We start from the raw sequence: 21,128 nt of genomic DNA, 5'->3' as shown, positions 1-21,128 counted from the left end.
CGGGACAGTCTCGAACTACCAGTCCCGTGAGGCCCTGCGCAGGGAGCCGGCGGCGCGCCCGGGCTGTGACGCGCGCGGGGGACGGGGCGGAGAGCCGGAGGAGGCGGAGGCAGAGGTGGAGGAAGCCGGAAGTGGATCGGGCCCGGGTCGGTCCGGGCGTTGCGGGTTTGGGGCCTGAGATCGCTCGGCCCCCGGCAGCTGCGGAGCCCCTGACAGAACTGAGCGGCGCCATACCGGCCCTGAGGCCTGCTGACCGGTGAGGAACAGGAGTCGGTGTAGGGGAGGCTCCTTTCTGGCCACAGGTCGCACCCCGAGAGGACTGTTTCCAGATCCCGGGTCCCCGATCCCCGCGGCCCAGCCCGGTCCTCGACCCCTCGGCACTCTCTGGCCGAGACCCCGGATCTTTCTCTCATCAGTAGCAGATACTAGCGCCTCTACTCTGGCCTGCCCAGACCTGGCCGGCCCTCATCCCTCTCCGGGTCCCTATTCCTCACCTCCGCAGCCCCATTCCAAGGACCCTGTCCCCGCCCCCCGACTCCCTGCAGCTCTCCTGTCTAGGCTTGGCCCCAGGTCCCACCCCCTATTCTCGAGTGTGGGCCCTGACAGCGCTGCGCCAGCCCCCCCTTCCGTGAACCCACTGCCTTGCTCTCCTCCCCGGGACAGGCAGGCTCAGCGCGCCCTGCGGAGGTCCGCGGCGAACAGCAGCGACCGCGGAGCGACGGCGGGCGGTCCCGGGCATGTACGCCCCCGGAGGCGCAGGGCTGCCCGGCGGGCGCCGGCGGAGGAGCCCTGGAGGCAGCGCTCTGCCCAAGCAGCCGGAGCGTAGTCTGGCCTCGGCTCTGCCGGGTGCCCTGTCCATCACGGCGCTGTGCACTGCCCTCGCGGAGCCTGCCTGGCTGCACATCCACGGTGGCACCTGTTCTCGTCAGGAGCTGGGGGTCTCCGACGTGCTGGGCTACGTGCACCCGGACCTGCTGAAAGGTGAGGGCGCTGCGCGCCGGCCCTCTTCTTTCTGAGCGATAGGGACCTCCTTGGTGGAGAACAGAATGCGGTGCGGGCTGGAGCAGAGATAGCCAGGGGCAGGCACTTGGCTTTAAGAAAACACCCCCATTCTTGCCTGGTGTACATGCCCACCAGGTGGCTCTGTTTGGGGTCTGGCCCCTCATTAATTCTGATGTTATTCAGCCAGGCACCTACTTCTCACGCCGTGCTAATCTGGACTGCTGTTATTTTAGGATTCTGCCTAAGGAAGGGCGCTGTATATCGAGAACTGATAAGGGTGCTAGGCATCACAATTAGCTGCCCCTTTATGAGGAACCTACGGAATATAGGAAGGTTTCTTTGGGGGCAGCCAGATGGAGGGAGGAAGAGGAACTTTTAGTGTGGCCAGATTTCAATAGATATTTTAGAGTTCTATCACAACTGGGTTTTTGCTAGAGAAAAAGGGAGTTTATGGCATTTTCGATAACCAGAAGTCAGTTCCATTGCCCCCTCGGTAAAACAATCGGAATTTGTCTCTTGGAACCTTGACAAGCGGGTGGGCTCGAGTGAAGTAAGATTGCTTTGTTCTTCATCATGCTTCCTAGCCCGGTGGCCAGGAGAGGAGAAAGGGACTGTTCTCTTTACTTGGGCACAGGGGAGACCAAAATTTCCGGAGGTGGGTGTGGGCATGGGGGGGTGGGGGGCTGTCCCAGGGAGCCTCATAGGTTATCCTGCCCAGCCCTGTCTCCCAGTAATGAAAGTAAAGGCTGTGTGGTGGGAAGCAGGACTGCACTTGCCTGGCTTCTACCCCCAAAATGGTCAGAGAATCCCCAAAAGCCCTTAGTAACAGCACAGTTCATTACCTCCAAGGTCTTTTGAACCGTTTATGAAGGTCTTCATATTTTCTCCCTGGGCCACCCCCATCTGTGATGCATTCCAGATGTTTACTTCCCTATGTATCGGAAGCATTAGCTATCTCCACTTTGCCTCTTTAAGGATTCAGGCACTGGGATTTAGTGAAAAGGTCAAATTCTCTCCTGTGCTTTGGATTATATGCCACTTCTGCAGGCCTAGTCTGAAAAACCCTATCCTTAGAGCCTAATGTCTTTCTCTAAGAGTTCTCTTGCTGTTTTTTTTTTTTTCAACGTTTAATTATTTGTGGGACAGAGAGAGACAGAGCATGAACGGGGGAGGGGCAGAGAGAGAGGGAGACACAGAATCGGAAACAGGCTCCAGGCTCCGAGCCATCAGCCCAGAGCCCGACGCGGGGCTCGAACTCCCGGACCGCGAGATCGTGACCTGGCTGAAGTCGGACGCTTAACCGACTGCGCCACCCAGGCGCCCCTCTCTTGCTGTTTTGAATCTCTCTGGAGTTTTCGATGTTTTAGGATAGTTTTGTAGAGAACAGGATGGGGGTTTCTTGTTTACTTCTACATTTCACCGTGATGAAATTTGCTGGTTGGGCTCACTGAGACCCACGTTATACACATGATGGAGGCCTCGTGACGTGCAGCTTTTTCTCTGGCGTGTAGCTGGTGGCAGAAAAGCCATCCAGCTTGAGTAGAGCCTGGACGGTTTTACCCTCAGCACACTACCTACCTTGGAGCACAGCTGCTGCCTTTCCATTACTTCATCTAGATCTTTGCCACTGATCACCTGCTGTTCCAGTGTAACCTGTCCCCCTGCAAACTGGGAGAGAGTTCATGGTGCTTCCCCCCTTTCAAATCATTCCTGGAGAGGCTCACAGAATCTGTGTGATGGAGGGAGAGGCACTCTGGTCCCATGTCCTTATTTCAGAGGCCCAGCAAGCTGTGTCTGAGAGAAGTGAAGTGATCTCTCCAGGGTCACACAACTGGGGGCAGAGCTGAGGCTGCTGACATCTATCGCGTCCAGTATAAAATGATGCTGTCTCCTATGTTTCTTCACCTTTGTTTTACTTGCGTGTCATAGAGAATGATCTCATGAGTGGTCCACGTTGGTATGCATCCTTGTCAAAGGCATTTAAAAAATAAAAACAAATTCTTGATGCAGGTTCTCTTTTGTTGACGTATATATTTACCCTCTTTAAGTAGTTTTCAAGCCAGATTTGGTCTTTTATAAAGCACGTTGCCTTAATCTTTACATTACATTTACTCATGCATTTAGCGATCTTACCCCATGGATAGTTTCAACCTACTTTTCTGTGGCCACCTTGTTGGCCATTGCAAGCTAGGAACATGTGGGCGTCCATTAATAAGGAAGGTGCCAGTGGTACCTCATGAACTCTCAGAGAACAAGGCAAGGAATCAGGAGGTCCCTGATGGCTTCTCTTCTTCCTTTTCTCTGTACCTGTTGGGTTTTTGGTACCCCGTGGGCCTTTAGACATGGGCTTTCCTGTGCAATTATGTTGATCCTTAGGGCCTAACCCACGTCCTAGCATGAAAGCCTGGGATATTCCGTATCTCCGGAGGGAGCAGAGCTGCGGGGCACAGATCTGATGCCTATAGTTGCTACCAGAGGGAGAACAGGCCCTACCAGGTCTCTGCAGGTGAAGGGGAGTAGATGGGGCCGGCAGGCTTTGTTTGGAGCAGTGCCTTCCTGTTTCTCAGCCCCCCTTCTTGAGTCCCAGGCGTTGTGCTAAGCGCACTCCATGTCTGCCTTTAGTTTCTTCCGAATATCTTTCTTTGGTAAGTACTGTCCTAACGTCCTAACCTCACTTCACAAAGGTCTCAGGCTCAGGTGGTGGTGGACTTCCACTCTTAGCACCGTACTTTGCGCACTCTAGGTTTCTTTTTCCTTCTATTGGAGCTGTCCAAGGCTTGTTATCTCCCCATTCTAGTAGAGTTTTTCTCACAAGCCCAGCCAAAGCTGTGCTGCTTATCCCTCGTGGCCTCAGCATTCCAGCTCAAGTTGGTGATCCTGAGGCAAAGCCACTCACCCTCTTGCTGTCACTCACAGAGCCCCAGAAGGCTTTGGCAAATGCTGGCTGGCTCAAAAGATTTGGTCCTGAATTCTTCCACTCTCCAGGGGGTGCCTGCTTCTCACACAGCTCTTCACCCTGGGCCCAGGTCCATAGATATGCTCAGACTGCTAGTGGCCCCAGGCAGCAGAGCCCCAGATAATTGTTCCTTCTGAGCCCCGGTCCCTGCTATCAAGTGTGGCCAGCAAAGGGCAGCTCACAGCTTCAGGAAGCATCTTTGGAGAATGAGGAAGTTTGGGATTTGAAGTCAATGAATCACAGTTGACAACAAGCCACGAAGATCAAGGCCCTTCCAGGGAGGGCCAGTGTGCCTGCTGAGTGGTGACTAATGCAGCTGGCACTTTCAATGCCTGCCGGGCCTGTCCCCAGGGGCAGCTCAGCTAGAACCTTTAGTATCTGTGGTAATACCCAGCCAGGCACTAGAGGGCCCTGTTGGAGTCCTGTGTCAGAAGCCTGTCTGGAAGCTAAAAAGTCACAGTGAGCTGTGCAGGTGGGATAGATGAACTCTGAGAAGGAATGGGGCAATGGGGAAGTGCCTCTGACTCGCTGGGACTCCAGTGAGGGGCGAAGGGATGGAGGATGAGACAGAAGAAGGGAACTGTCCAGAAGCCACTTTAGCCCTCCTGCCTGCAGGAGGAGGGGGTGAGAGCAATGGGCAGGTAGACAGGAAGAGCCAGGGCCTTCAAAACAAATCCAGCCCAGTGACTCACCAGTGACCTTGGGCAAAGTCAGTTCCTTGGGATCCTATTACACAGCAGCTGCCTTCTTCCCTGGTGACTGGAGGGGACAGTCAGCAATAATTACCAAAATAAACAGCACAACTGGAGAAGAGGATGTGTTCTCTGACTTACTAGAGTGTAGTAGACTGTACCACTGGTTTGAATTTAAAATTAGGACCCTGCCCCATATGCCATTTCTCTCCACAAATAAAATAATACTTGGGGCGCCTGGGTGGCTCAGTCGGTTAAGCGTCCGACTTCAGCTCAGGTCACGATCTCACGTTCCTTGAGTTCGAGCCCCGCATCGGGCTCTGGGCTGATGGCTCGGAGCCTGGAGCCTGCTTCCGGTTCTGTGTCTCCCTCTCTCTCTGCCCCTCCCCCGTTCATGCTCTGTCTCTCTCTCTCTCTCAAAAATAAATAAACGTTAAAAAATTAAAAAAAAATAATACATACATAACATTTGGGGATTTTTTTTTTTCCCTTTAGCAACCCTCAAGGGAGTGGATATTCGTTGCCCTCCCTGCCATACTGATGTCTGGCAGGGTTGGAGAGAAACAGACATTGAGATCCTGACCCTGGGAGAGTCTGAGTTGAGTTCTAAGCATGTCTGCAATAACTCTGCCTGGCTTTTCTGTGTGCTCGGAGACTCTCTGATGAAAGACTTCTTGGGATATGAGGCAGACTCCTGGGGTATCTGTAAACATCACTCCAAGGGAAGTTTATTTTATTTTTTAAAACACTTTTTAATGTTTATTTACTTCTTTCTTTATTTATTTTTGAGAGAGAGACACACACAGAGTGCAAGCCGGGGAGGGGCAGAGAACGAGGGAGATACACAAATCCAAAGCAGGCTCCAGGCTCTGAGCTGTCAGCACAGAGCCCAACGCAGGGCTCGAACCCACAAACCATGAGATCATGACCTGAGCCAAAGTCGGACGCCCAACCGACTAAGCCACCCAGGCGCTCCTACAAGGGAAGTTTATATTTCGCTTCCCCACCACGCCTGAGGGTTTACTCACAGGCAGTCATGTTGAAACAAAACTCATTTGAATTTTGGGTCAAAAGCTCTTTCTCTGTACCACATTATCACTCTTGTGGGCAGATTCTCAGTCTGGCTTTAGTCGGCTCTTTCCCTGGCCCACACTGGCTGACATGTGCAGAGGAGGACGTACCAGTGGAAGGAGGAAAGGCACGCCGGGGATGACCCAGCTGTGGCCCAGCCATAACAGCCCCAGTGCCGAGAGAGTGGGCCAGCGGCAGTCCGTACAGGCCCATTCCTGGCACGGTGTGAGTTGACTCTTTCAGCACACCCCTTCATAGAGGGAGCAGGTGGTACTGCTTTCATTTGCTAGATGAGAGAGCAGGGCAGTTAAGTGACTTGCTCAAGGTAACACAGAGTCTGTGGTCGGTCCAGGATTCGGTGCCTTTCTGGCGTCCCCACTGCTTTCAAGAGCCAGACCGATGGCTGCAGAAGCCCAGACCACACCGAGCAGGTTTTGCCCAGTAATTCCCACTTCTCATGGCTCAATGACCCAAACCTTTCTTGCCTAGAAGAGCTTTCATGCTTCCAGCTGTTCCGTTAGTGAGCTCAGCAGCCACTGGCTCTGAGGATGGCTCTGACAGCATTCGTATTAACTTCTGACCCTTCGTTCAAATACCGCTCTTTAGGATTTGATTGATTACTTCCATTAGGAAAGAATGAAACGGCTAAGTCTGGTGCTTTGTGATTCCAAGCCTCATGATGCAAGGGAGGCTGATGCGGGTTTGGAGTCTTAACTCTGCTGTGTGACCTGGAGGAAGTCCCTTGACCTCCTGGAGCCTCCGATTCCTCATCTGAGCTGTGTGATGAGTCCCCCAGTGTGGAGTGAGGCTTACCTAAAGTAACACTTTTTTTTTTTTTTTTAAAGTAGGCTCTACACCCAATGTGGGGCTTGCATTCACAACCCCAAGATCAAGAGTAACATGCTCTACTGATCAAGCCAGCCAGGTGCCCCAACTAAAATAATGTATGACCCATCTGTGCATACAGGCTATTCCTGGAGGGGTACACAAGAAACCACCAATAATATTTGTCTCTTGGGTGGGGCAGTTGGGCATTTGGAAGGGGAGGGACGTCCTCTCTGAAGCTTTTTATCACGTGCAAGTCTTCGTTATTATTGAAGTAAGTGTATTATGAAACATAAGACATAGGAGTATATATAATAAATGTACATTTTTAAGGATGGTAATAAAACGAACATCCTGTACTCCCTATGCAGCCAAAGAAAGTGTCTGAAGCACTGATGTATTACTTTTTTCAGTTAAAACTAATTGTTAAAATGTAGTTGATTTTTTTTTTTAAGTTTATTTTTGAGAGAGAGCGAGCACGCGTGCACATGTGCGTGCGTGTGTGTGAGTAGGGGAGGGGCAGAGAGAGAGGGAGACAGAATCTCAGGCAGGCTGGGTGCTTTTCGCACAGAGCCTGATGTGGGGCCTGAACTCAGAAACCTCAAGACCTTGACCTGAGCCTAGATCAAGAGTCAGATGTTCAACCAACTGAGCCACCCAGGCACTCCGAAATTTGGTTTGTTTATTTATTTATTTATTTTGATAGAAAGTGCAAGTGGGGGAGGGGGGGGGAGAGAGAGAGAGAGAGAGAGAGAGAGAGAGAGAGAGAACCCCAAGCAGGCTCCATACTCTCCGTGTGGAGCTCCATGTGGGGCTCAAACACAGGAACCATGAGATCGTGACCTGAGCAGAAGTCAGATGCTTAATCAACCGAGCCACCCAGGTGCCCCTAGTTGATTTTTAAGAACCACAATTAAAGCACCACTCAGAGTGTCTGGCCACATTAAGTAATGCTGCTGAAATCAGAACACAGCCTGCTGCAGCGCAGAGTGTGATGTCAGCCCTTACACCCCGCCGCTCTCAGGTTATTCTTGGAAGCACTAGAAGAACACTTTTGTCCCGTCCTGTCCCGTCCCTGCTATGTGCCATGTGGAGCCCAAGAAGAACTGTCTCAGAGAGCTTTTAACAATATTCAAGCAAAGGCAGGAGACAGCCTCCTGCCTCCACGAGCTTTTCTTTCAGTGAGGCCTGTGGGTTTCTAGAGTCCTTCAGGCCATAGCGCTGTCTTAGGCGATGCAGGGCTGGGTTAAGCGAAGGCTGGTCCTGGTTGCTGGCAGAGCTCACTCATGGGCAAGCCTCTTAGCAGCAGACGGTTTCCCAGGCTGGATGATTGGACCCAAAACAGATGGTCAGCTGACAAGAGAGCGGCAGATAGCTCTGGGGCGGCTTAATGAATGATCTGCAGCCAGATGGAGGCATAGGAGTCCTGTGTGAGCTCAGCCAACATCTGCCGGGTGAATTCTGAGCCTGAGGCAGGGAATGCATGCTGTCACAAAGGCCCAGAGCCTCTTGGTCTGGTTCTTCAGGGTGGGAGGCCAGACCCTCTGCCCAAGATCCAGTGATGCCAGTGTCTGTTGGTTTGAGCCTGCCTTGTGGGGTTCAGGTCATCTCTCCAGGTTCCTGGACTATTCTTCAGCAGTCCACTTTCCGTCATAGGTCTGGGGTCAGTCTTTCTTGGAATGTAAGGCCTGGCCCACCTGCCTGGGAATTACCTGGGCTGCTTGCTAAAATCCAGATCCCTAGGCCCTGCTTCAGGCTGAGAGCTCAGAATCTCTGGGGCCTGGGAACATGCTCTGAGCCAGCACCCTTGCGATTTTCATGTGAACTAGATTGATGACCATCATCCCACAGCCTGTCAGCCTCAGCGTCAGATCAAGACTCAGGAAAGAAGCCTATAGTCTAAGTCCTGCCGGCCCTTTCCAAATTGCCCTAAATCAGTTGGTGACCCATGGCCTAAATGAAAGAAGAATTTGCCCATGGTTAGAATAGAAGGGGGAGAGTTAGTGAAGGCCCATTTCTTTCTACCAAAGCCTAAAATGGTTTCTTCTTGGATGGGCCTTTATTCTATGTGATTCTGGGAGCTCTAGTAGTTTGCATAGATATACAATGGAACAGTGTTGTCTAGATGATTTTTTTTTTTTAAAGAAGTTTCTAAAGTCCTAGAAGTTTGCTGTTTGTGTCTGGTGATGGTTGTCATCCTGGGACCTCCCTTCTCCATGACCCTGGGGACTCTGAGTGTTGGGGCTCTTGTTTCAGCATCTTCCTTTTTCTTGGTTCACTCCCTCGTTTGGGTAGAGCATGCACCCCTCAATGGCTTTGCCCTCATTTTAGAAGGTGTCGGGGGCTGTCAGTTTCTGAGTCTGTTAGGCTTTTGTGGCGTAAACGAATTGCTTCTTAGCTTTTCCCCCATCTGGGAAAAGCTTATCTAGTGGGCTACTTGGGCTTATCTGGTGCGTTAAGTCCATTCTGAGTAGTTCTAACTCCTTTTAATTTCCAGAATTTTGTTTTGCCCCTCTCCTCTTTGTGTGGGTTTATGCCTTAAATTTTTTTTCTTTTGTTTTAGTAGCGTGCAAGGAGGGAGCAAAAATAAATGTGACATACTAGTCTGCCATCTTTCCTGGTTTATTTAGCACTCTTTTAATTCTCTGTTTTTCTAAACTGCTTCAACTTCTTTTTGAACAAGGGAATGAATGAGTGGCTAGATAGACAGTCAACATTAATCGGCCTCTGGCCTTAGCCTCTTTGGCCGTCCCAGCTCAGAAGTCAGTGGGCTTTTCCTGCCAGCCCAAAGCACGCTTTCAGCAGAGTGGGTTACCATGTCAGGCTAATCGTCAAGGTCTTTACAAATGGTTAGCAGAGGGTGGCAAGCACGAGGAAGTGGAGCCCTTCACTCAGGCTGATTTTGTTGGAAAGGGAAGAAGGACCTGAGGCTCATGGGAGCAGTGACCAGGGTTCCTGTCTGCTGTTCCATCTCCTGTGGAGGCCAGCTGGAGCAGGAGCCAAGACTGCTCGGTCCAGTACTCCCCTGGTTCCCCAGGACTGTGGTAGAGGGGGACAATCGCCTCCCAGCGGGAGGCTTTCTGCACCAGGGTGTTTCTTGGGGCCCTGAAGATCTGGTTCTTCCCCTACAGACTTCTGCATGAATCCCCAGACAGTACTGCTCCTGCGGGTCATCGCCGCCTTCTGCTTCCTGGGCATCCTGTGTAGTCTCTCTGCGTTCCTCCTAGATGTCTTTGGGCCCAAGCATCCAGCTCTGAAGATCACCCGTCGCTATGCCTTCGCCCACATCCTTACAGGTACGCTTGGGCCTGCTCACGGTGGGGAAGGAACTGCCACAGGGTGGAGGCACCCCGTCTGGAGTTGCAGTTGGGGTCCTAGGGGCTTCTGTGAGCAGACACCATTCCAGATTCTTATTTCAGCTTTAGCCTTTCACAAAGCATGGAGTTGTAATAGCAGCTTGTTTCTTTCATTCGCATTTATGCCTGCCAGGGCCACAAAGCCACTCGGCCCAGCTGTGGAGAGGGAATATTGTTCGTATTCCACAAGAAATCTCTGTGCTCTCTAAGAACTGGAGTCGAAGCTCAGCTGGGGTTCACGGGGCCTGGCACAAGCAGGGAAGGAAACCGGGTTGTCTCACTGTATCTCCCCTGGAATACCTGGTCTCATCGCATTCTCTCTTCCTGCTTCCCTGCATGCCACCTTTCTCTATTAGGTGCAGCCTCTGTCCTCCCTCATGACTGGGCTGCTGTGTTGATTTGACTTGTGGTGGTGCCGATTCCACCCCCAAACTGCATGAGCTGGTCTATCCCTTTCAAACACACAGTGACTTATAGCAGCCTGATATCCCAATTCCAAATTCTTGAGACGCAGAGACTGACTGGCCAAGAAGGGGTCGGGCATCTGGGCCCAGCCCCAGCCCAAGAATTTTCCTGGCCAAGAGAGCTCCCCATGGCAGTGTCTGGAGCCGGGCAGGTTCTCTGAAAATGAGGTTTGGGCGGAGAGGCTGCAGTTGGTTCTTTGAGCATCCTGGCTGCAGGGTGCCTACTAATTCCCATGCTGTCGCTCTGTCCCCCAGTCCTGCAGTGTGCCACCGTCATCGGCTTTTCCTACTGGGCTTCTGAACTCATCCTGGCCCAGCAGCAGCAACATAAGAAGTACCATGGCTCCCAGGTCTATGTCACCTTTGCTGTTAGTTTCTACCTGGTGGCAGGAGCCGGTGGAGCCTCGATCCTGGCCACAGCAGCCAACCTCCTGCGCCACTACCCCACAGAGGAGGAGGAGCAGGCCCTAGAGCTGCTCTCCGAGATGGAGGAGAACGAGCCCTACCCAGCAGAGTATGAGGTTATCAACCAATTCCAGCCGCCCCCGGCCTACACACCCTAATGCCGGCCGAGGGCTTTCTGCCACAGCAGCCCCTCCCCACTCTGCGGCGCTTCTCACCCCCAGAGGAGCTCCTGTCCCCAGCAGGCCTCACTGGTAGGATCCTGACCATTTCACCAAACCTTCCCAGGAGAGACTCTGCCTTTAAGGTTGTTCATGTATCCCTGCTCTCGAAACCTGGGATTCGCAGATTTTATATAATGCACTGTTTCCCCTTTTGTCACCTTCCTGTCCCTTCGCGGTCACTAGTCATTACCAACCAGGGATGGTCATACAACTTTTCTCCCTTCATGGGCCGTATCTTCGAAACTGGGACTTTCCTTGGGATGCTGCTGACAGTGGACAGTCCCAGATAGAAGTGTCAGCAGGTGCAAAGGGAAAGGGGGCTATGCCCTGCAGGCTTACTTCGTAACGGTCCGTGTTTGTCCCACAGTTGTAACCCTGGACTGACCCCACCCCCCCATTCCTTCTTGGAGGGCCCCAGTACCGGGCTGTCCACTCCACGGAATTCTCTGCACTTTAGTCTTTGGACTTCCCATAACGTGTGTTCTGGTTTTATGGGAAGAAGGAATTGCTGTCGGGAAGCAGAGCCAGCGCTCTCCCCGCCCTGCCCTTGCTTGGGTGACTGGAGCCCAGGCAAAGAGAGCAGCAGCTGGCGTGGGCCTGAGGCCCCCCTGGTGCCCATAAAGGATCAGAGTGAGGGGGGCCAAATCTCCCTAGCCCCTTCACCTTTTAAAACGTGAGTGGTTTTAGAAGGATCAAGCAAAACCAACCAACAGCAACAATATTGTTTTTAAACTAGCGACCAGACTGTTGTCGTTTTTTCAGACACGTATCCCATTCCTTTCGGCTCCGCAGTGTTTGGGGCCACCACTCCTCCCAGGTAGTTCCTCCCTGAACCTCTCCCAGCAGAATGCAGCCTCTTCCCTTGCTCCCTCCCCTGCAGTGACCCGGCTCCCTGGGCCCTTCCTGTGGAACCCAGAGCCCTGGCAGCCCCCGAGGGGCTGAGGACTGTGGCCTGGCTGGCCGGCCAGCGTGGTGCTCCTCAGGACTGTGGCACTGAGATGTAACCTGGCCTCCGTGCAGGAACAGGGGCCACAGTAGGGCAGAAAACCCGCCACTCTCCACATAGGAACCGCCACCAGTGGGGTCCCATCGCGTGAGGTGTCAACACCACCCTGTCAGACTAACGGACCTGGCTGTGTCCTTCAGGCTCAGTGTGTCCCCTGGACTGAATTGGGGCAACGGCTTGCTGCATGCCCCTCTTCTCTTCTCGAATGTACTCTGTCTGGTCTAGGAGTGTGCCGCTGGCTCTTCCTTGCCCAGCCATCACTCTGGCTATCCTGTTTGCCACACATAGCTTTGGGTCTGGCTGGAAACTCTTCCCTGAGATCTGGGGCACAAGTGGGAGAAACGTGAGAGATCTTCAGCGTGGATCCAGATGGCCGGGCTTCTTTGGAATCAGTGTCCAATGCCGAGCTGAAAAGCAGATTGGATCCCAATTTCCTTTCACGGGCAACAGACCAAACAAGACCGGAGAATGGATACCACTGTTGAGTTGGGGCTAGAAAGGGACTGTCTTGTGTCTCGTCCTTCTTCAGCCTGTCGTCCTGGGGACATCTGGACAGATGCCTGCGTGGGAGGTGAAGACCATGTCTGCGCACGAGTGAGCGGCTGCCTGGAGTTCACTGTGGTGCCAACGTGTGTCCCATGGTGACTCTCACACTCTTCCAGACTTTTCGGCAAGAAAGACCGCAGTATGATACCTGAGCACAAAGCCAAGGAGCTAAATTAAGTCTTACGTCTGTCTGTAAAGTCCGAGTTTGCCTTTGGCAGATCTCCAGGGTGTGGCCAGCTCTCTCAGACCGTGGGTGTCCAAGCAGGCAGACCAAGAGACCGGGCACCAAACACGCATGCCAAAGTGACCAGTCATCTCATGAGGACCCAGACATGACCCTGTGGACCGTTCCATGTGATTTGGAACCCACTTTTTATTAGTTCCCCATACCTCTGGCCTTTCTCTTTTTCCCTGCCATCCTGACACTGATAGTTTGTCATATATATCCCCCTGGTTGTGTTTTTTTTTTTTTTTCTAGAAAAAAAAAATTAAAAAGCAAAACAAAACAAACTACAAATAAGAATGTAAATGCCAGTGGCTCCCTGTCATTTTTCTGTTGCAGTTTCCCTGATTTGGTTTGTTCCCTTCCTCTTAGAGAAGCAGGAGAAATTGATGAAGCGTGTAATCAAATAAAAAGAAAAGAAGGGACTTGCATGTGCTTACTCCATGCAAGGCATTTTCACCCCTAAGACCCCCCCCCCCCCCCAATCCTGAGACCTTCCACACCAGGGTCCCAAGGGTAGGAGCAATAGACACCTCCAGCCCGGTCCCTGTCTTCAGACCCTGAGCTCTTCTCTGCAGCTGTTGGTTAGCTGCAGAAGAGAAAGCTGCTTCTGAACCCCAGCCATGATGCGGAAAGGAATAGACTTCTTTAGAGCTAGGACTTGGAGAAGTTGCTGCACTTCCTTTTGAAACCACAGGGAATGATTACTTACTTACAAGGAGAGGCATGCGAGTGGAGACAGTTCCAGGAGTGTAACTTGTAGAAAGATCCTGCCTTTAGTGTCCACGCCTCACGTGGCCACCCATCTTCCCTTCGTTCAGCCGACAACACACTAGGCCAAATGTATATCATGGCAGAAGGGTTTAGGGCTCCCTTTGAGGAGCAGCCTGTTTAGGTGTTCTTTTTTTTTTTTTTTTTTTCCCTTTGGAAGAATACACATCTTTCCTGAAAGCTAGGATGTGCTCTGTCTCCTTTCATTTCAGATCTTTACAAATGGCCCGTGTTGTATATGAGGCGCCCTTAGGCACCATAAGAAACAAGATGACCAGTGGCCCCCGTCTCCAAGAATTTTGTATTCTTAGTTGAGGAGATGGTCTTGTTCACAAACAGGCAGTGAAGTAAGTGGTCTAATGGACAGTTGGGGAAAGTGCTGTCTCAAGAGGGGAGGCTGGTTATGACTTGAGCGATTACAAAAGGCTTCACGGAGGAGGGCAGCTTGAACCAGGCTTACCGTGAGAATTTGGAGGTAGGGTGTGGGGAGTTGCCACTGAAGGAATGGCGAGCAGGAGCACAACTGGAGGCCCGGATGTAGTGAGAGAAGAGGTTAGAAAGGTGAGAGGCCCATTGAAGGCACTAAAAGCAGTGGGGAATCCTGGAAAGGTTTTGAGAAGAGACAGGAGGGATCCAGGTTTCTTTTAATGACTGGTGACAGTGTGACGGAGGCCCAACTCCTGTTAAGTGTCAGAGCCTGAGGGTGTGGGAAATGGGAAGTGGTGTGGGGGCCTGGAAGCTTGCGGAAGGGGAAGAGAGCAATCTCATGGCATGGAGGCAGAGTCAGCAGTGTGGGCTTAGAAGGGCTCACAGATGAGAAGATGCAGGATGTGAAGGGAAGCAAGGAGAGAACCTTGGAGAACAGAGGAAGAGGTGGTTGGGTCTTGGGGAAGAGCAGTTTTCTTAAAATAACTAGAGAATCTTCAGCTGACATCTCACCCACAGATGTCTACACCATCAGCCACTAAACTCATAGGTCACAAGGTTCTGTGGGGAGATAAAGGAACTAAAAAACTTTTTGGCCCTTGTTTCCAAATAGCCCGAAATCTCCCCTGCATTTTTTTCTGGGAGTGGCATTTTAGTTACGTTTGGGAGGCACGTGGAATGGAGAAAATGACTCTTTGAATGGTGTACCTAAAGTGAAGGCACTCTATTAGGTGCCCACTTTGAGAATTAATGTAACAATTCCTCACTTTGGGGAAAACGCTTGGCTTTGCTGCTGTGGGCAGGGGAAGTTTCCTCAGAAGAGATTTCAGCGGTTTCTTAAAGCTCAAAGATTTATGTTGGCCTGGTCTGCCCACTCAGCTGAGTGGGGGGAAAAAAAAAAAACACAGTGAATGGTGAGGGGCTTTGTAACATGAGTTCAAGAAGACATAGAGGCCCCTCAGCCCTTTGGACAACCATGTCTCTGGAGAGTTTGGTGATGTAAAACTTTCAAAGAGACATCTGTGGTTCCATCTTACTTAAGGGCTTGGAGGGGCACCTGGGTGGCGCAGTCGGTTAAGCGTCTGACTTCAGCCAGGTCATGATCTCGCGGTCCGTGAGTTCGAGCCCCGCGTCAGGCTCTGGGCTGATGGCTCAGAGCCTGGAGCCTGTTTCCGATTCTGTGTCTCCCTCTCTCTCTGCCCCTCCCCCGTTCATGCTCTGTCTCTCTCTGTCCCAAAAATAAATAAACGTTGAAAAAAAGAAAAAAAGAAAAAAGGGCTTGGAGGGCTCTGAGAATGGGGCTGGAGTTACCGGGCCTGCAGGCAGCCCTGTTTGGAAGCTTCCAGTTCTCTTGGTCTCTGTAGCAAAAATGGCAGCTAGCCTTGTAAAGGACCTTCCCTTAATGGCGAGGTCTGACAAGACCCTGTAACTCGGTCCTCCACCTTGGTGTTACCTTCCTCTTGGGGTTCTCTCACCCAGATTTCTGGTGCCCCAACTATTGGCAGAGAGGTTCCTTGTGGAATAACACTGGGGTGGTGGGTGGGTTTCGTTTTCAAAAGGGAAGGCCGTCCCTTATTCATGCTTTCCCACCTGTTTGCTTCTTTGTGCTCTAGTAAGAGTGGTGAGAGAAATTTGTGCATATGTTCACTTGAACACACAGACTATTAGGTTGCACAGGCCTTATGTCTTGTTTTTTTACATTACTTAGGGGCAGGGAGACTTGCTTTCTTATGCAGTGTTCACTCACCAAATGAACACAGTGTGCTTTGTGAAGGATGCAAATATATGAATTCATACAATCCTCGTTCTTGAGGGCCTTCTAGTCCAGCTGTCAGGAAAGAGGAAATCTACAAGACCTGCAGAGACCTGACAAAAGCAGTTTGATGCCCCTTGAGACTAATGGTCTCGGAAGGCTTCATGAAGGAGAGACTTAATACAGGCATTGAAGAATGGGCAGGTTCTCATGAGAATAATGTAATCAATGGTGTGACGGTAAGAAAGGGACAGACTTTTGGTGGGGGGGGAGCAATGAGTCAGTGTTTTGAAGTGGTGATAACCCACAGGAGGAGAGTAATAAGGTGGAGGGACCCAGCCTGTGAGGGCCTGGAAAGCAAAGGTTTTGTCAGAATACTTACAGCTCCAAGATACAGAACTCTTAACACAGAACTATCTTAATTAAATGGAATTTATTGGTTTGCATAAGTGAAACAGTGACTTGACGGGATCCAAGTACTCAAATGATGATGTCAAGACACTATTTCTCTCTCTCTCTCTCCGTTCTTCTCATGGGCTCAGGTAATTTCTCCCCAAAGGTGGTGAAGATGGTCAAAGCAGCCCTAAGCTGTTACTAATCTCTTGTTTAAGGACCGGGATGTCTCTTTTGTTGAAGGGATTTTGATCTGGTTCTGGAAGACTTGACCTGAAGTGCTTTGGCCTGGCAGCTCAAGCTGTATCCTTGATGACAAGAACACATGTTTTCCTGAATTGTTTTTAGGTTGTGAATTAGGGGAAACTGCCTGCTATGAAAAGATCTCACATACGGATGGATGAATAAGTGGATAAATATTGTAAATACTTTCCGTTCTAAATAATAGATGAATAGAGCTTTGGGTTACATACCATTTTGAAGCAAGGAGAAGGCAATTACTGCTGCCTCTTAGCCTGACCGTTGGAACCCAGGGTTTGCATCAGTCTTAGACAACTTACTTTCCAAGTACTGGGGAAAAGGGATCAAGGCATGGGCATCAAATCCTAACTAATTTAGAGTGGGCGCATTTAACTCTCTGGGGAATGCCTGAGAAGTGATTTTTACAAATGCTGCTAAACCAATAAGTTGGTGCTTCCTAACTGCCAGATCCCCAAACCGGGAGAGATTATGTCTAGTCTAGGACCTGGAGCCTGCATAAGGAACCTGCCACAAGGAGGCATGGGTCAGAGGGCAAGGGCATCTGCTAAGGGATACCAGAGAAAGACATCTGGAGAGGGGAGTATTCAGGGCCCCTAGCACTTTCTAGGCAAAGAGAGTCCATGAGCCGACTCCCAATACCAGTTCTCTGGACAAACAGACTATTGATCTTGAGGACAGAGTTGGGTTCCCTGGGCAGCAGACTGTGAGATAAAGATTAGCATGTGATGTGGTACTGGGGGTGTTCTCTGGTTCAACACCTATGGAGGAAGGGAAGGAAGCAGTCCTGGTCAGAGGGAGAAAGTGGGGTGCAAAGTCATCTCCACAAAGGCCTGACCCCACAGAGTTCTGAAGCTGGGATGATGGCCTTTTGAGTTGTCCTGAATTGGGGTGGGGGGACCAGGCCTTTATATGCTGGCTTCAGCAAGTCACTGGATGCATGCCCCAGAGAGGAAGGTGTTACCTCGGGCGAGGAAGCTCCATCACATGAGGGCAATTCCTAGAGGACTGATAACTGAGGGCTGTCAGCCAACAACACTCCAAGTACCTAGGAACAAGCAGCTCTTCAGTCATGAAGGTGGACCTGCAATGGCACATCATGGTGTCCACTATTCCTTCTGTTTACTACTCAGATCCACTTCTTTGTATAAGTTTTGGGAGCAGCTTGATTTTTCTGCAGGAAGCTGATGGCTCATGGGATAAGCCACATTTCCCACAACAGCTGGTCTTGAGGCCCCAACTAGATAACATCATCTTCCTCTTCTGTGCATTTTCGATGCTTCTCACCCTCAGGAAGCACTTATGCTGAGTGCCTAGTCACCGTGTTCTTTTCTGGCCATAGTTGCTGCACTTCTCTATTTACTCTCAACATTGAGCAATGGTGTAACAAAGACACAGCCAGCTGGACTGTCTGGGTGCTAACAAAGTATCTTCCTCTTTGCTCCCATTGTGTAACTGTAGCCCTGGCTCTTCCTGATAATCAGGGTCAATTACTGCTGCTAGGATGGTGACGCCTGCTCCTTGCCTGCTGGTCCCTTGGCATAAGGAGCTCAAAGTGTCTGGTGGCACCTGAAGGTTAAAGTTCAATAGGATTTTTGTTATAGCCCCTGATGAAAATACTTCCATTTTGGGAACCAGGGCCTCAAAACCCTCAAAGTTCACAGGTGCAGTGAGAAATACCCAATGGGATCACTGGGCTTAATGGTACGTGAAGCCACTCCTACTTCCACCACTTGCTTCTGGACCTATCTGTTCTTATTGGGACATAGCATCATACTGACTGTTGACAGAGTGTACATGGTGTCATGGAAGGTGGTACCCTATCCTTAGTTGGTATCATCTCTGTGCTGGGACCTCAGCTATGCCTTTACAGTCTACTCCTTCTGTTCATGCTGGCATCTGGGTGGTATAGAATGTGATAAGGCCAGTGGATCCCATGGTCACGTGCCACGGTCATGCCTCCTTTGCTGTGCAATGGGTCCTTTGGTCTGATGCACTGTTATATGGGATCCTATGTCAATAGGTCAGATTCAGTAACACTCAAAAGATACTGGTGCTGGCTGAGACCCTGCAGGCAGAAAAAAGCAAACACCCAGAATGTAGCAATTTCAGTCAAAATAAATTGTTGCCTTTTCCAGGATGGAGAGTATCCAACGCAGTCAACTTGTCATCCAGCCTGGTTGCTCTCCTTGAGGAATATTGCCATTTGGGGGGCTCAGCATTGGCTCAATTGCTGGTAGTTTGGGCATTCAACAGTGGCCTCAGCTTTTGTGAGTGGAGCCTATGTTCTTGGATCCATGTATTACTCCCATTCCTGCTCCATTCACATACCCATTGTGCTGGTACTGAGGTGGCTGATAGCATCTGGGGGCCATCGACTGGTAAGTTATTCTTCCTACTTGTTCTTTAGGGCCTCTTTCCGGGTAGATACTCTCTGCAGGGCATCTGTACACTTCTTGTCTACTCAGAGTCCACCTATATACTCCTCTCTCTCCCAGACCTTTTGTTTTTTTTAAGTTTATTTTTGACAGAGACAAAGACAGCATGAGTGGGGAGGGGCAGAGAGCAGAGACAGAGAATCCCAAGCAGGCTTCATGCTACCAGTGCAGGGCCCAATGCGGGGCTTGACTCACAAAATCGTGAGATCATGACCTGAACAAAAACCAAGAGTCGGACATGTAATCGACTGAGCCACCCAGGTACCCTTCTCCCAGACCTTCTTGTCTGTTTTTTTTTTCATGTGCACTTATTTTTGAGAGCAAGTGAGCGCATGTGGGGGGGGGGGGAGGGTAGAAAAAGATGGCGACACAGAATCTGAGGCAGGCTCTAGACTCTGAGCTGTCAGCACATAGCCTGATGCAGGGCTCAAACTCATGAGCTGTGAGATCATGATCGGATGCTCAGCTGACTGTGCCACCCAGGTGCCCCTTTTTGTCCATCTTTCTTTCTCCTGCCAGGTCCCCAGGTCCCCAGTCAACCAGCCAAATCAACTGCCAGTGCTGTGAGTCCATATATATTTTAATTACTGCTACATTTCCACACAAAGTGAATGGCCAGGTGCACCACTGAGGATTTATCCTTTGGGAGAATTTTCCTGGCCACTGTCTTTCAGGATCACCTCAGGGTGGGGCTATAGTACAGACACAGTTCATTTTCTACTTGCATCCACGTACCATTCAGACCTATCAGCAAATTAAATTTTGCTTTTTCTCCTTGTTAGTTGATCAAAGGGACCTCACTTCCTATGTAACCATAGGTATGAGTTGAGGGCAGAGGCGCTGGTGCAAAAACGGTAAGTGACATGAATGTCTAGGTCATCTGCTGGTAGAGCTTACTTGTGCCCCTGATCCTGTCCATACCCAATTCTGGATGTACTACTTCTGTCCTGCTATGAATCACTGCTGCGCCTATTTATGTTTTAGTAGGTCTAAAGGGCAGAACCTAACTTACACAAGAATAGCTCATGATGAAGAATTTGGGGCCAACAAAAGTATACAAAGGGAATAGTTTTTCAACTTGTTCTGGGGATACACAAGCAAAAAGTTTGTGGATAACGGATTGGAAGGGAGGTCAGGCTAGAGAATACTGTTAGGGCCTCAACAGAAAAGTAGAAGAGAGAATGGTGTAGAAGAAATTGATCTATAAAATTCTAAAGTGGAAGAATTGGTAAGTTGGTACAGAAATGGAGACAGCAAGCATATTTATGCCATCCTTTTAAATTTTTTTTTTCAACGTTTATTTATTTTTGGGACAGAGAGAGACAGAGCATGAACGGGGGAGGGGCAGAGAGAGAGGGAGACCCAGAATCGGAAACAGGCTCCAGGCTCTGAGCCATCAGCCCAGAGCCTGACGCGGGGCTCGAACTCACGGACCGCGAGATCGTGACCTGGCTGAAGTCAGACGCTTAACCGACTGCGCCACCCAGGCGCCCCTATGCCATCCTTTTAAAAAACAAAATCACAGCTGTGAAAGGAAGGAGAGAGGTGGTCTCTGAAAAGAGGATGAGTTAAAGGTCTCTTTTTCTCAAAGCTTTTTTGAAGATGGACTTATGTTTATGTACTGAAGGAAGAAGCAGTAGCGATGGAGAACAATGGCTAGATTTGAGGGTTAGAGGGGCTCAGCTGAAGTTCTTGAGAACTCATTTTGATAAACAAAACAAAAACAGAAAAGAAAAAAAAAAAAAAACCAAAAAAGCAGAAGTGCTAAGCTTTTAATCAAGGGAGCAAGACAGTAGGAGAGTTCAACCTCTCTCCACACAGCCCCCTCCTGGCCATCACTGGGAAAATCCTGACTCAAAGTTTCAAATACTATTTTCTGTTATATACCCATTTCTCCTTACCTGCTTTCTGGGGAAAATAAATATCAATAACCAATCCCCGGAGTAAAAACAGACAGTCTGGATAGGATAGATCTAAACTTCAGCTTCCAGTAAAGTTTGATTTTTTTTTCTCTTTTTAGAGGAACATTTTTTATTAATCTCTACAACGGTTCAAATAGCTACAGTAAGAGTAAAATTTCTAAATGCATTGTCTTGGAATGAGCACAACCCCTTTTGTAGCAAGACGTCCTTTTACATATTTTTTCTCGTCCCTAAGGTACCTGTAAGAAAAAAAAAAAAAAAGGAAATAATTTAGTGTAAGGTTTTCCTACTGGACATCCAACAGTTGTATTAATGAGATCGGTACAGATTAGTAATTTGACGGCTTTCCAGATCGTTTAGCCAGGGTGTTCACGGGTGGTGCAAAGTAGGTTTTAGGAGA

General features: G+C 50.1%; 1 protein-coding gene across 1 annotated transcript; it reads left to right on the top strand.

The window, feature by feature from the left end:
- The first annotated feature begins 99 nt into the window (after window positions 1–99).
- Window positions 100–13,073, top strand: TMEM127 (transmembrane protein 127). Its single transcript, XM_047852799.1, has 4 exons — window positions 100–256; window positions 664–981; window positions 9,678–9,842; window positions 10,622–13,073. The coding sequence occupies exons 2-4, from the start codon at window positions 738–740 to the stop codon at window positions 10,927–10,929; spliced, it is 717 nt and encodes a 238-aa protein (XP_047708755.1). The 5' UTR covers window positions 100–256; window positions 664–737; the 3' UTR covers window positions 10,930–13,073.
- Window positions 13,074–21,128: the final 8,055 nt, after the last annotated feature.

This window comes from Prionailurus viverrinus, chromosome A3, assembly GCF_022837055.1.
Source record: "Prionailurus viverrinus isolate Anna chromosome A3, UM_Priviv_1.0, whole genome shotgun sequence".
NCBI classification, from domain to species: Eukaryota; Metazoa; Chordata; class Mammalia; order Carnivora; family Felidae; genus Prionailurus; species Prionailurus viverrinus.
Note: the sequence above shows the minus strand (reverse complement) of the source record. Positions and strands in the feature narration are given on the sequence as shown.